Below are 16,761 nucleotides of genomic sequence, written 5' to 3'. Positions count from 1 at the left end.
CAAAATGTAGCCTTGCAACTCACAATACACTTGCATCATTGACAATACAAATTGTTTTGTCAGTATTACACTGAAGGAGGTTTGCAAGCATGTTTGAAGCCTAAAGGAAGAGTGCAGAGAAAAACCATGATTCTATAATTGCATACGTTTAACAGTCAGAACTTACCTTAAATCAAAGTTGTTGGATCTGGAAGTAGTCACTGCCAGATAATGAAAGAGAAGTAATAGTGCCAAAATAGGCATGCTAAATGTGTGGCAGAAAAGTAATATCCCTACAATAACAACACTGTAGTTATTCTGTCCTGTGTAAGCAGCCTTCAGATCAAGAGAGGCCAAGCTGTTGGAGTTTCCCTTTAAAAGAACAAATCACAATATATTATAATAATAGTAAAATATACTGCACATAAAAAAGGAAAATAAACAAGTGCTAGTGGAAGAGGAGAAGGGATTGTTGTAGAAATCCAAAATGGTCAGGAAAGATGGATACAGAGCAGTATGATTGGCAATGAACTGCTGAAGACTGTGAGTGGGGGGTAACATTAGGCAAATGAAGAAATGGAAGGAATATGATAAGTATTTTAGACAGAAAGAAGTTTGTGGAATTGAAGAAGTACTGTACAGTAGTGCTAGATATTAGGTTGTGTATTTTGTCAGGAGAGGCAAGCAAATGTATTGTTGTACAACTGTATGGGCTGAGCCCATCCAAAACCTACTCTTCACCAGTAGAATATCAATAATAATAATAATTTGTAATACATTTTATCAGAACCAACCTTGAAGAAGTAGAACACCATTCCAAGCCAAATGAAGGTTTTGGGCATTGTGTTGACATCACATCTTCCAGTTTTCATTACGGAATTAGCTAAAGTATGGGAACAGAATAGGAAGGCAAATATGACAGGAACATCACCAGGCCGGTTTAGAGATGAGCACAAAATTATCCAAAATTTACAAATCTCATGAGTCAAAATCACAAAAGCAGCTGATGAATCTTGCTCTAGTGTTCTGTATTTTCTTTTTCCTTCATTAAAATTTTGTTTTTTTTTGTCATTATCATGAATTAACACTTTAAATGCTTCATAAACACCATTTGCCATAATCAGGACCATCAAAATCAATAATATGAAAAATTCAGTACTCCCCCTAAAATGTAAACAGAAAGTTAAAATGCTGAACAAATGCGATGAACTTCACATAGTATTAATTATTTTCATATGCATTACAAACCTTGAAGATGGGTACATATCAAAGGCTGACACATCACCAATAGCAGCTCTATATGCATATATATTCAGAGCAGCAAATACTATGAACAATCCATTAGAGCCCTTTATAGGAGAATTTTTGACTAAAAAGAATGTAATTCCAAGGAGTGACATTGCCATCACAACAGAGCGAATCATAATATTTTCTGAGTCTGATATCCAGTCTCCAATATCAGGTAGGTTACCCCATTTGTCACCAGTGTGGTTGTAATTTCTGAGAAATCGATGAATAAGAAGAATTGAGGTGAATTTTAACAATTCTTTCTTTTGATATGTGAATATACCTTCACCCATAATTGGTTTTGGGTGTGGTTCCTGGTCTTGATATCTATAATTGCAGATATATGGAACAGAACCAATAAAATGAATGGGTTCTTCAGTTGGCATATGATTCTTATCTGAAATGAAAGCAGAGTAATTAGATGGGCTGGCATAAAAAATACCATTCAGATCATGCATGCATTTGTGAAAAGTATTGGAAACCAAGGATGGCCAAAATGGTGATCAGCGAATTTAGATTAATGGCCATTTACCCTTAATAATTAGGTGGATATTATTTCTCTGGTTTGTTATCCACTAAGTTTTTAGAAGTAATACCTCTTGTGAGGAGCATGATGATCTAAAAATCAATCTAAACATTCAGTAATTTGAAGCATTCCAAAAAGTTAGCATTACTCTTCCAGTCAATTAAATATTTCCCTCTTTGAAAATTTTCATATATTTATTTTTAGAGTGAACTTTCACCATTGCCTTTGTTTATATAGGTATCCTCACAAATGATAGTCCATTATTGATGAAATTTTAAAACAAAGGAGATACATATACTGGCCACACTAAGACAATGATGACATTAGATAATTTCCATAAGAGAGAGCCATTGGGTAAGGCAGATATTTAACATATAAATTAGTTATGGATATTATCAAATCATGGATTATAAATGAATACATAGGATACTAAAAATACAAAAATGAAGGTAACCAATAAAGATATTTAATTATCCATTAATACAAAAAACACAATTCCTGACTCCATAAACCCCAGATGCACTTTCATTAGCCTGACGGCGTATGAAATTCACACATCAGTTAGTGGGGCCAGTTCCTTTGGCTGCACTGGTCATGGTTTCCAAGAAAGATCTGGTACCCAAAAAATCACATAGCTTGGGTGCAGCTGAGGGTGCCCAGAGAGGCTTTCCCGGTAATTGAACCCGAGCCCTCCGGTCAGTAGTATTAGTTTCAGAGGAGGTGACCGACAGCTTAGGTCATTTGCGCCATTGGGGATGAATAGGAAAGGGAGGGTAGAGAGAAACCCGGCATCGGAATCAGCCTACCCTTGTCAAAAGGTGCCAAGGGGTCCGCAGTTTAATGTCCCATCCGACAGACGTCGTACTCACTCAAAGTGCTCTCCACAAAGCACCTCCAGTAAGGATCAGGATATCATTGAAAAAAATCTGCCATCTCTGGAATTCGAACCCAGGCCCTCATGGTGGGAAGTCCAATCCCCTGTGGAATGGTGCAGTGGCTAACCTACGACATCGACAGAGTATGATGTCTGTCAGATGGGATGTTAAACTGCGGACCCCTGGGCACCTTTCGCCAAGAGTAGGCTAATGCCGATGGCGGGTTTCTCTCCACCCATTCCATTCCCATCCATCCCTAATGGCGCCAATGACCTTAGCTATTGGTCACCTCCCATAAAAAATACTACTACCTCTGGTCAGTAAACCAATGCTCTACCCCTGAGCTACCTCGAACCCACAGTTTTAAAGAAAGGTCTACAACCTCTTGCCCTTGGAACTTTTCTTATGTTTCTTACAGTCCATTTTTATAGTCTAAAGAGGCATATAAAATTATATAAGCGCCCCCACACGGCAATGCCATATTTCAATGCATGGCTCTGTCTTACAGTCAAGTCAAAAGATGAAGAATATTCAATGCAAAGAAAATTAAAATTTTATGACTATGCACATAATTTTTGCAGTAATAAAGGAAAAATATGATTTACAAACACTTAAATTTTGTAGATTGGTATAAATATCAAAAATTAAATTTAATCCATGATAAATTAACGAATTTGAAAACACATCTGTATTAAAGCTTTTTTATCTCTATAAGGCGCTCCATGAGGATTTTACAAGAATAAATAATAGTAATTCATACTGAAATCTAATTAAATATTCTTCTGACACTATTTTCATTATAATTGAAATTCACTTTGCATTAATGTTTTTTTTTCAGTTTCATGCTAAACTTATTAGATGCCCTGACAATAACTAGGGAATCAAATTTGAGTCATAAGCCAGAAATATTGAACATGGTTCATTTCTAATTATTATAATCACACTTACCTTTTCGCGGAATACTGCAACATATTTTCACACCAAGAAGGATAATCAGTGAAATAAAAAGAAACTGCCAAGTTTGATGTTCTTCCTCTATAAAACTACTGGAGAACAAGCTTACTATATGCAGAAAAGTTCCAAATGTTAAGAAATTATTCTCTGGGCTACTGCCAACTTTTAGCTTTTCCTGAAATTCAATTGTTACAATTGGAGAGGTTTTTCTATACATATTTAATATCATAAAAATCATACAATGAAAACAACATGAATCACAATAAAGATGTTAAAGAACATTACCTTGACATGTGATAATTTGAATAAATGAGATCCACAGAACAATTCATGTGCGTTGAATGCCACAATAAAAATAAGGACAAATACAGTTGATAGAGTAAATGAATCATGCCTACTAAGACTGGAATTTGAAATGAATGAGGAACCAAAAAAGCAAATACTGAAGTGAAACACCATCATAATGACAGCTAAAAGGAATGACTTAGTCCAGCGATACTCAAGGATGATAACCTCTTCTTTCAGCATTGAAAGCATAAATGCCTGCAAAAGAAAACATATTAGTGTAATGCATGATGTATCAAATTGAAATCATTAAGTTTTAACTATTACATTAAAATTCACGCTTATCTTTAATATATAAATAGGTAATGAAAATATCGCCCAAAATGAAATAATACACAAATTTAAGAAAATTCAAATAACATTTTATTAATATTAACGGACACAGGCTGAATACATTTTAAATAAATCTATGGAACTCTAATAGAATAACCCTTCTGTAGTAAGTCACATGACTATTGCTGAAGTTCAAAATGTAAACACACTTTTAGTCAATGGTCAGCATTATGAATTATCCGATTAAAATAAGGCCACATCCCAAGACCTATATCAGGACAAGGTACAGATAATTTTACCTAAAATATGCATATTTCTTTCAAACATAGTGCATTGTTTTAGAAAATTCATCATGTGCAATTGTATCCTTAAAACTTGTATGATTGAATTACTTGAATGTGATAAGAAAAACTTGTCTAGTTGATTAAATCCTATTAGCCATTAATATTTATGCAAGAGATGAAGCTATAGAGCAGGAGATAGGAGGCACAAAAATTCACAGCTGAGACTAAAAGATAAATCCACCCATCGGATAAACAGCACTCTACTAAAAATTTAATAGCATTTGTGATTAGGGACAAATGTGTCTTACTTCCATGCTTTCCATGCAAGTACTATATTTGCTAACCAGCATTTTGATGTATGTTAAAGTTTCAAAGACAATTCTTAATCCTTCAGTCTTAATCTCATTAAACACTTACATTAACTTTGCCTATTCATCTCCGATAAAAACCTACTCGAAATTCATGAAGACACCCACATAATTATGCACTCTATTTTTTCCATCAATTTTGGATTCATAGAAGATGGGAGGAGAATGAAAGCAAGACAGAGAGTTTGCACCATTAAGGATTAGATGGGTAAAAATATTCATTTACCACTGCAGTGCCAATACTAGTTCATTTATTACCAATTTGAAACATTTAGGTGCAGTGTAACATGCATCACCATTTGTAAATATAAATATTATTATTTTCCAAAGAAATCAAATGCACTGGACCATTATAAAATAAATGGCACATCAGGTTGGATAGCAAAAGTCATATTATGTAAATACAAGGAGTTTAAGCAACAAATAAGAAAATTTATTAAGTACAAGTAATTGACTTATTGTCCATAAATTCTTCAACGTAATAATAATTTTTCAGGATTTCTTCCCTTTGAGCTTTAAAAGAATGAATATTCTTAGATTAAAAGATTAACAGGAAGTTGGTCATGCCATGTCTCTTGTACAAATGAGTGCCATTACACTTGGTAAATATTGTAAAATGTAAGTGGGCGTTCATTATCAATAAGATGTATGAGAAAGTAACTTTCTATATCATTTCTATATTTTAAGAAAGGGGCATGCTAGGATATTAAACTAAATAACATTCCATAACATAAATGCTACACAATTGTAATAGAAGTATAAAATTTTTTATTTAATTACTTACCTGCCACGTTATCACAACTCCTAAAAACATGGCATAATAATCAAAGTTTACCACAGATTCTCCTAACTTTGATGTCATTTGTGTAATGCCTACTGCATATTTTTTGGCTATCTTTTTAATTAGTTCATCTTGGTTACCAATAGATTTCATCTTAGGCTTATATTTCACTCTGTCCCTTTCCCATTTGATCCACTCTGAATGCAGTTTACTTGCCTCTTCAAATAAATATGATCCATCTATTCAATGGAGAAATAAATTTAACTTTTGTAATTTCAAGGGAATAAATATATGTGCTGTAAAAGGAAATAAAAGGAAGGGATTGAAGGGAAGTGGATAGGTAAATATAGTTCTAAAAAGTTCAATAAAATTTGATGATTACATATCTGTTTAGCGTAATTAAGTACTGAATAGCAAAATACAAATACATATTTCATAATTTTAACTAAATACCCTCGTCCCATCCCATACTATATGATGAGTGCATATGGAGTGGCAGGACTTTCAGAAATCAAATGATTCCCAGTTCTCTGATAAAAACATATATATTCCAGGGAACCAGGGTATCATTTGATTTATGTAAACATAGGCAATTTATTGCAATTATTGTTTCAGAGCCATGTTTTATGCCAATTTTAAGTTGACTCATCACCAAGAATGATTGCTACCACAAACATTATTATTATTGCAGCTCCCAGGCCATAATGTCATTGTTTGTATCATGGCTTCAGCTATACTGTGGGTCTTATTTTTTATAGTTTCATTATAAAAAACACTACAGTATCTGTTGCTAAAGACAAACAGAATAATGGGATTCTAAAGTTTAAATAATTTCCAAGTGACTTAAAATTCAAGAGTGAAGGTTTCTGTGATAAGCAACTACAAATTTGGATAAATATACCCTGTTTTATCAAATGATACCAACAAAATCTTTTAACTTAAAATCAGCTCCAATTGAGGGATACAACAACCATATCAACTGGTTATTTTACCTGAATACAACAGAAATCCAGAAGATGACTCCTGTGAGAATCAGGAAAAGTAAGAGCCCAGTCTTTTAAATTCAACTGATAACACCACCACATACATTGATAACTAAACAAGGTCAAAACCATGGATAACTGCAATTTTATTTTTGCCTTGTTCCATAAGAAAATTGTTCTGTCAACATTTCAAAATTTTAGGAAAAAAATGTCTGTAAGTGCAAGCACCCCTTATTTTTAAATGACTTTCTGGCATATGCACCTGCTGACAGTCTCCCATTGCTATAAATGAAAAGATAAAGGCCACACAAGAATGTACACACTGTGAATGATGAGTAAAACATTAGACCCATTACTACACCTTTTGATACAGTCAATTAGAGAAACCCTTAAGGAACAGTAACTCACAGAAAATGTGATCAATCAGATGGTTTCATACTGACAACATAGAATTAGTGGGTCACTTACTATGAGATAAATACATTGCCGAATATGTCACAAACAAAGCATTTCAGAAAAGAGGGGGAGTCAATCAATGTTCCCATACATTAGGGAACAATACAAAACTGGAAGATTATGATTAGATGGGTTGAGGCACAGCATGAAGTTAAGAAGTACTTCTATGTCACTTTTTAGTCAACAGAAATAAAAGATTTTATTATTAAGAAAATTAAGACTGCAAAAGTGACTTCCTAGCAAAAAGCATAAATCCAGGCTTTTGAAAGAAGTAGGAAATTACTACAGGTATGAATTAGTGGAACTGCTTCATTATTTAAAAGAAATAAAAAACTTTGACAACTACAAATAAAATTATGAAATCAACAAAGTTTTTGAGTTCTTTTAAATTTTGAAAGAAGGGATATAAAAGTGCTCAGTTTTATAAAGCCTGGGTTTTCCCTACCTGGAATGTTGTAGTTTGTTGAAAACATTGCCATATGATGCTGAAATCTTAATAATAATCTTCACTCATCAAAGAACAGCACTTGCTACTATAGATACCCTCAAAAGAAAAATATAAAACTAAATACATTCATTACCATTGTGAAGAGATACACATGTATTATAATTTTCTATAGTACTCTTGAGAAGTCCAGCTAAAAATATTCACTCAAATATACAAGGGGTTCAAAATCAACCAATCCTTAATTACATTTTTGAACCCATTATAGCTAGACAGCCCTGTAGTATGGGGAAGTTTGAAAAGAATTTCAAGGCAAGGTTATCTGACTGGTTTAAGGTTTTGGATAATGTCTAACATATTCCTTGACCTTGTATTATCCGTGTATTGCCTCTAAATAAAAAGTTATTTACATTACCTTTGACATGAATTAAGCACTGGTAAATGTATGTGTTAAAGACCATCATCACTCTTAGCCCGATAAATAGTGGACGACACTGATCATGATGACCAGAGCTGGTTATAATCCTAACTGCTTTCTTTTGTAACATAAGCAGAGCTTTTTTGTTACTTGTATGTCCACAAAGCCCTAGGCAATTACTTGGGTGACCTCGGGAAAAAGGGAAAATTGGCAAGTCTCAAATGATCCTCAGGAATACAGCTTTTAAGTCTCCTGATTAGTAAGAGATTCTTGGAAAGTTTTTTGGAGATTTCAATCATGTGACTTTTTCAGGAAAGATTACTCACAGAGTCACTGAAAAGAGTACAGTAAGCATAAAAAATATGCCCATATTACACTCATGTACCTTTTTGGTTTTCACTCACCGAATGAACTTTAATTTGGTTGTACGGACTATAAAAACACAACACTCGGGAAAAGTATGTTTGTTGGTCACCTATTTATTGAAAAATTTGAGGGATGTATGTTTGTTGGTCAATCTTTTGGTAAACTAATTGATTTTGGTAAAAATTGTAAGATTACAGGAAAATCAATGATTTATTGGAAAATGGAGGCAGCAGTTAACCTGTGGCTGTCTCATAACAAGGGTCCTAATCTACCCCAAAAATTCACAGAATAACAGGGGACCAGTGATATTTATATACTTAGACGTAAGGTGTGAAATACTAAATATATGTACATAAAAAAATATTTCTTAAAAAATGAGTACATCATAAACATATGCAGTAATAACAGCCTGGATTTCGCAAGTAGCACCAAATTCTAAAAAATATTTGTACTTCTTATTTTCCAATCAACAATAAACATAAATCCTTTATGAAAAAAATCATAATGAACAAATCATCTCCAACCTTTAAAGGAGTCATGTACACTCTCAAGAAGGGAAGCTACCTGCCATGCATTCACATGAAGTGCATACAGATAGGCATCAGTCTCCGGAATAAATATTCTGAGGATACATGGAATTGCAGCACCCAAGTTCATGGAAGGAGGTTGTAAACCAAGAAGGACTGAAAGTGTGGATGCCAAATCTCGTTGGTTGACAATTCTATCTTTAATATTTAAATCCCTAAAAATAGAAAGGTAAAACTTGAAAAATCATTTTGAAATTAAGTAAATGCTGCACACATGGTGTTAAAAGATTAATTTTGATAATTAACTGAATTTTAATGCATCATTAATGTGAAATGAGGATATAATTAAATATTTACACACTATTTTTCAATGAAAAGTCTCTAGCTCAGTGAATCAATCAGGGTATATGGGAAGTAATGGAATAAGTAGCACGTTTGAGTAATTGAAACACTAATTGTAACAGCTCAATTTTGTCTTTGTACATGTACTATGCATTTTGAGGCCAGGTTTGTCTTTTTCAGATATGCTATGTACCTGAAGATGATCCCCACAGTTGAACTTGCAGTATATTAGTATGTTATAGGAAAACGAGTGCAATACAATATATAATTACTTAAGCTCTTACCCATTTAAACCAAACAGCAAATTAAGTAGTTTTATTATCATACATAAGATTTTAATGATCTCCTTCTGGAAATAATGGAAATCTTACAAATTCAAATTGTTTTTTAACTATCCATACAATCCTGACCTGAGCCATGCATCAACAGCAGCTTTTGCAAGTTATAATGTTCATTTCACCTACAAGCAATACGCTGTATTGAAATGTTGCTTTTGCCTGAACAAATCATCAGTCAAAGCCCATGTAATGCTGCAGGAGGGTCACGGAGAGGCTATTTTTCCACATTTAACAGCTTTAAGATATCTTCAAATGTTCATGGGGAGGAGACCATTTCTAAGGAAGGTGGACCCAGAGCTCCAGCCATTGCTCAAATGAAAGTAAACATTAAAATAATTGCTGCCATTGCAAGAGAAGTTTGTCAAATAATGTTAAGAGTACTACCAGATATGCTAAAAATTTCTTTTGGGTGTCACCCAGTAGTTGGTAAAAAAAAATTGCACATGATCCATTGTTTTTGTGCAGTGAGTTCTGAAACTGCTCATAACAGTACATAAGGAGTTTCTTTTATAGGTAACCAATGCATATTAAATTTGGCTACACCATATTGATACTGCAAGCAAATAGTAAAGCTTTGTGGGGCTCTCTAACTCAAGCAATATCCACACCAAAGAAAACTACGTTGGTAGCTTCTGTTCGGATAGTTATGGTCATATTTTTTGATATTCAAGAAATGGCACATAAGCATGTCATACCAGTACACCCAACTGTATATGTTATGTGGATACACAGTAAATTCTTCCAGGCCATATTATCAGAAAAGGCTACATTTCATAGCAACAGGCTGGATGGTGCACCATGATTTGTACAACCACGCAATGATAATGCTATTGCTGCATATCTCACTAAAATCAATGTGAAATGTGTTTTTCACTATCCCTATGGTCCAAACCTAGCATATGCCACATTTTCCTGTTCTCCTATGTGAAGAAAAACCCATTTAAATAGCTTTCTTTTCATTATTAGATGCAGGCACATGTGAACAACACATTTCAACTTGCGATGGCTGTATCTGATGCAGTACTTGAGTCAAATCAATAAAAGGTTTAATCACATATTTAGGTACATAACACATTAAGCAAACTATATTACATAAAATTGAATTTTTGCACATAAAATAGTCATTAATAGAGTACCTGGTACTTCAATCGGGATCATTTACGAGGAGAATAATATGAACCCTTCCCAGCAAATTCAAATATATTTAGGAGCTGTTTACTGTGCTGTGACTACCTCTTTAATGCTAAATGACCATTTTTTATTTTAATTAGTTTTGTTATTGCATTGATATGCTTTCACATGCTGACTACACACATATGTTATACCTATGTATAATCTTATCATAATCTGGTTAATTAGTTTATTTATGTTTTCTTTTCATATAATGTGAACATTTACATTTACAATTTTCTTTTCGGTGCCACCTGATCAGTACTTGATTGATAAATATGCAGTAAAACTCACAGGCAATGGCTCTTGAAGTCCAAGGATAGTGGTGAAACAAAGAGCAGAGGAACATGAGTCTCTGAATATGTGGCACCACCATGCCCTCCAGTGTCTTTCATTCCATGGTCTCCACATATCACAAGAAGAGAGGAATGATGCTGTGTGAAATGATAGAAGTGATACAGAGGATATATGGTATTAGAGGTGATCGAAACATTGCCAAAAAAAACTACCAAAAAAATATTTGAGATAAAATTGATAAAACTGAACTTAGTGTCTAAGATTTTTAGAGAAAACATACTTTCATATCAACAAGTGCACATTTATATGGCATGTATTAAATTTAACACTATACTTCCTCAAAATTAGATGCATGTGAATCTATGATATTTTGTAAGATGCCATACCCTTTATCTCATCTCAAAATGATCAAAACACTGGACTAAGTCAAATACCTATTGCAAAAATGTATGTTATAAATAGTGGGAACTAGAGTGATTGAGGGAAGTGATGATTGGGGGTTAAGTGGCAAAAATGAAACTTAATAGGAAGGTTCAAATGACAGAAGATTGGACTTAAGATAGGGGAATTTATTAGAAATGTTAAAGAATATTCCCCCAAAAAACAAAGGAGTAAAAGCCGACTCCATTTCTCAAAAGAGAGATAGCTCTTACATGAGGTTTGAATTAAGAGCTCTTAAACAGGAATGTAAAAATAGGAAAAAAATGCAGTGAAATCTGAATACTCCTAATAAGTTTACTAGAGTGATACATCATCTTGTAAGTCCAAAAGGTCTCAAGCATAAAGATTTTTCCCCATGTAGTAGTCTGAAACAAAGAGTATTTAACGAGTTGATTTAGATATCTTATATTCTGTTTATGGCTTGATTTTGTAGAATTTCTCCATTGGAAATAAAAAGAAAATCTTCTTCAAATCCACCTATAAAAACTTTTATTGAACAATCATGAAGTTGAAACCTGAATCTTCACCTGAAGGTTGAATGTGTACATAAATACAAAATAAATTACAATTTTGATTTATACATGAATATTTGATAATTAAGGAAATTAATATTAGTAAAAGAAAATAAAATCTATAAGAACCAACTTTCAGATCTGTTAATGTTGTGGTTTCAATCAGCATTCATTGAAAATCTGAATGAAAATAACTGTATTAAAACAGAAATAATGTGTAAGCCTTGTTTTTTTAATGGCATTTGTTTTTACCCTTGACTTATTTTTAAAAATTTGGCATCACATAACACTGGGTTGAAAGTTATGAAAATAATGTCAAAAATGAAAATGTTCAACGAATGAATACGAGAACATAATGTTTTACTTTCATACCTTTTTTTTTAAGCCAAGAAAAAGTTTTTTTATGACATCATCCATTTCCTGTAACTTTTGTGGTATCAATTTGCTATATGGTCCATGAACATGCCCGATGTGATCTAGACCAAGATAATGAAGAATCATGACGTCCCAATCATCCTGCTGTAATTCATGGTCTAAATGGCGTGTAACATTGTTATCTACCTACATTAATTACAAAATTAAAATATAATGAGTCCATATTCTGTGTCCCTTAATTACATATAAAACCATAAATAAAGTAATCAACTCAAAGGCCAGTTTGGTAAGTGATGGTAGAGTTCACCCAATACCAAGCCTAATGGCACGTGAAATTCACACATCAGGGTAGGGGGGCCAGTTCCTTCCCTGTGCTGGCTATGGTTTCCAAGGAAGATCTGGTACCCAAAAAATCACACAGCTGGAGTCGAGGGTGCCCAGAAAGGCTTGCCTGGGAATCGAACCCAGGTCTTCTGGTCAGTAGTCCAATGCTATACCCCTGGACTACCGTGCCTCTAAGAAACATATCATAATTATAAAGATATATAACTTATTGATTTATTTTAGTGAAAGAGACCAATATTTGATTTTATTGACAACAATTAGGTGAGAATGAAGCTTTTTTTCACCATGCAAATATAGCCTTCATTAAGCCACCCAGTTACATGTTACATTTTAATATAATACCCGATACCTGTGAGATAAAATACACATTTTATGGCTAATGCTAATATGAGTATAATACTGAAACAAATAAATAATAAATTCATAATTTTCCATACCAAACTTATTTTTCATGACACATGTTGCTTAAGTTGTTAATTTTAAATTCATATAATTTCAGAAAATACGAACACCAAATATGTTTGCAACATAAACTACTTAACTTCAGATTGGAAAAATAAGATAGGAAGATGAATTCTGATTGGAAAAAATAATAGGCAATGATATTAATGCAATTTCAATAATGCAGAAAAAAGTACAATTAAGATAAACTGAAATGGGAATGTGGATGGGTTGCCACCCACATCAATGTAGGTGGCAACTAGGGTTGCAAAGATTCAAGCATTTGTTCATAATTACATAATGGAAGCTCAATTGAAATAGGATAGTGTCAACTACATAATTGCATTTCAAGAACTATAAAAAGTTAGGTTACAAGTCAAAATTCCATATTTTTATAATTAATTCTTAATATAATCTTGATTTACTGGGATGGCAGACACGAAACTCATAAAAAGATGGTGATTAAAGATCCTCTAGAGCATTTTCAACAAAAATTTCCATTGAGCAATCCATCACTATAAAATGATGCAGTGATAAGACACTTCAACAACTGCATCTGACAACTAGGTATAGGACAGAACATGAGTTTTGAGTCCTTTTCAAGGCGCACACAATTTTCAATTGGGCTAATTTAATATTTTTTGTCATTGGAAAATAATAAGTTTTTCACACATATTTGATTATTTAAAACTGAAACACAATCTCCATTTGTTTACTTAAAGAGTTCACGTGTAATGTAACCATGGCTTTTATAGAAAATGAGACAATTTCATATAAAGCATTAGTAATCTAAATTAAACTGACATACCTCGTTGAAATCTGATACATAAAATGATGAAGTACCCTCAAAACGAAGGAATGAATTTGGAAAAAGTCGCAGCCAAGTATCATCTCCATAAAATACAGTATTCAGTCGCTTGGCAGCTGCTCTCCCAATGAAACTGTTTTCTTTTGAGCAGTTGGACTCTTTTTCTATCACATTTAATATCACATCAACATAATTTGGAATTGTCCCCATGGTCATTGCCTGCAAGTGGGTATATTCCAGTAGAACATAATTTCTAGCAATTGAAAATTGTACAAGAACAAATATTACAAGAAATTATTGGACAACAAAATAAAATAATATACATGTGTGCATACAAACAAGCATACACTATGTACATGTACATATAATACAATTTAAACAAAGAGGAAAGCACCCAAAAATTGATATTGGAACATAATGAATTCACCGTAAACCCATTCATTAATTAACAATGATTAACTCGGACAAGATATTTCCATAATACAGATGTACTATGAACTGAACTTTTTTACTAATAGGATCATTAGTATATACAGGTAGGTATGTATGTATACATATATACATACCTGTGTATACTAATGTACCTGTATGTAACTATTCCTCATTTTACACTTTTCTAATTTGTAATGTGTTACATCTTTTAGTAGCTTAATTCGTATTTTCAAACGTTAATTACGCTCATTGAATTACAAAAAAAATTAATCAAGACTGAGTGGATCTTAAAATCAATGCAATCAACCACAAAATCTCTTGAAAAGATCAATTTTATGCTGATGATTTATCTCAATTTCAACCATGCAGCTGAAATGATGTTACGTAAAGTTAAATAGCAAGTTTCAGGGATTTGAGAGATTGGTGTGAAGTCTAAATATGCATACTGATAAACAATAAGTTATATTTAACACTTCCTTTGAAATGTAAACACTTTTAAAGTTACCTTCAAAGATAACAGTTTTATTATAATCCCAAAACACTTGTTACAGGCATTTCAGCAATAAGAAAGTCTATTCTTAATACATAGTTTGTGGAATCAGTGGATGAGAAACAACTGTAAATTGTAATAAAATTTATGACCCTATTTAATGACATTATACTTCAAGAAATTTAAAATAATCAAGCATAGCTGCTACATGTTTAAATTTATGATAGTTCAAACCCATTTCCAAGTTATATCAATTTACTAAGTTAAACTCACAACAGTATAAGATTTCTTCTAAGTAGCCTTTTTTAATATCTTCTTAGAAAAACACATACTTTTATCATTACTCAACATTGCCAACATGTGGGCAGGTACAAGGCTATCCCCTGTGGGGGCTACCATTGTAGTTTTCATATGAGTAGAATTTGGAATTATCACTTAAGTAGCAGTTTTCCACTATGTCCTCAGTGTTCATAATTCAATGGTAGGAATAGAGTTATCATAATAAATCATAATATTTATCTTAAACCAGCATTCTCCCATTTATATAATTATCCAGTAAATTATTGAACCTGGCTAAACACATACCTTTATTCTTGGAAGTGTTACAGTTGGTGGTTCTACTAAAGAGGTGAAATGCACTCCTCTACCATTGTAAATCAATGATGAGAGATAGGGCATGTGACGAGCTGCGTCAGGGCCAATTATGAAATCATCTCGCATGGCATCAATGACAACAAGAATCAATTTATTAATAATTGGCCTATACAATGAGTCTGAGTTCACCCTGCGATAAGAAAAGGAATAATCTCCATAACCACAACAGAGACACCATTCTATACCATTATAAATTACCCCTTTAAGTCAAATCTATAACATCAATCTATATTCAAAGCCATATCAAAGAGATCCTCCTGGCTTCTACTCTGTGAATGAATTTCTTAATAAAACTTATACACTGCTCATCACAAGTTTTTCTGGCATTAGAGAATATTTCATCTATTGCTAGTTGCAGTATCTCAATTATTACAAGTTTAGATATATTCACTTTGTGTCCTGCAATGACATTGAAATTGCAAAAATAAGAATAATAATTATTAATCATAGACAATGGAGTTATTTATTCAAATGTCACCATAACAGTAAAGTAATATTAATACAATACCTAATATTTTTACATGATAAGGAGGATGAGACTATATCATTACTATAAGCAACATGAGGTAAACTTAATTTCAGTCTCTGGAAAATATTATATTACATTGTATTCCCATTTCATTTCTATTGTATTGCCACAAGTCTGAGAGGTTATTCTTCAAGTAAGAAGTAAGACTTAAGAGGCTTGATTTGGCAATTAACATGCAATCATTATGGGTATGAAACATTAGAAGGAAACCAAAGAACTTACTACACGCAAAGCATAATCATATCCCCTGTTTGCAATGACTGATAGATATTTACTGCACATAATAACAAGAAACAATCATGGCTAAGTACGATCATTCGCCATTGAAAGGAATCCTACACTGATGCTATTATCAGAAAATGAGAGATTAACAAAAATATACAAGTTATTGAAATTATGAATGATTAAGCCTGTGAAAAAGTACAAGAAGAGTGAATACAGTACATGGTCAATCAGTATAAATGATTGCAGGTGTCCTCTTTATGAGGTAGGCTGGCCAAATCCAGTTTTAATTTTTTTCAAGAAACTAAAAAGACTTTATTATTATTATTAATATAAGGTAATCTACCGGTTAAGGTAGGTTTTTGGATGGACATAATTACTAATCCAACAATTTGTGACCCCTAGCAAAACACAACATCCTACTCTACATCAGGCCCCTCTTCATCTCTGAGTACTTTCTTCCTCCTTTCATCCCATCTAACATCCCTATCCTGTTCC

General features: G+C 32.9%; 1 protein-coding gene across 3 annotated transcripts in view; it reads right to left on the bottom strand.

The window, feature by feature from the left end:
* PIG-G (phosphatidylinositol glycan anchor biosynthesis class G) overlaps positions 1–16,761 on the bottom strand; it is a 30,842-nt gene that overhangs the window by 1,748 nt on the left and 12,333 nt on the right. For all 3 annotated transcript variants that reach the window (XM_071596051.1, XM_071596052.1, XM_071596053.1), the window contains 11 exons: positions 15,444–15,642; positions 13,937–14,155; positions 12,340–12,528; positions 11,012–11,151; positions 8,865–9,082; positions 5,676–5,911; positions 3,907–4,164; positions 3,616–3,796; positions 1,228–1,663; positions 774–1,143; positions 167–351 (listed from right to left, as the gene is read on the bottom strand). In XM_071596051.1, the coding sequence (XP_071452152.1) occupies positions 167–351; positions 774–1,143; positions 1,228–1,663; positions 3,616–3,796; positions 3,907–4,164; positions 5,676–5,911; positions 8,865–9,082; positions 11,012–11,151; positions 12,340–12,528; positions 13,937–14,155; positions 15,444–15,642 (2,631 nt within the window). The remainder of the gene's footprint in view (positions 1–166; positions 352–773; positions 1,144–1,227; positions 1,664–3,615; positions 3,797–3,906; positions 4,165–5,675; positions 5,912–8,864; positions 9,083–11,011; positions 11,152–12,339; positions 12,529–13,936; positions 14,156–15,443; positions 15,643–16,761) is intronic.

The sequence above is a fragment of the Hetaerina americana genome, unplaced genomic scaffold (assembly GCF_022747635.1).
Source record: "Hetaerina americana unplaced genomic scaffold, ioHetAmer1.1.p SCAF_74, whole genome shotgun sequence".
Taxonomy (NCBI): domain Eukaryota; kingdom Metazoa; phylum Arthropoda; class Insecta; order Odonata; family Calopterygidae; genus Hetaerina; species Hetaerina americana.
This window is presented reverse-complemented; position numbering and strand designations above follow the sequence as displayed.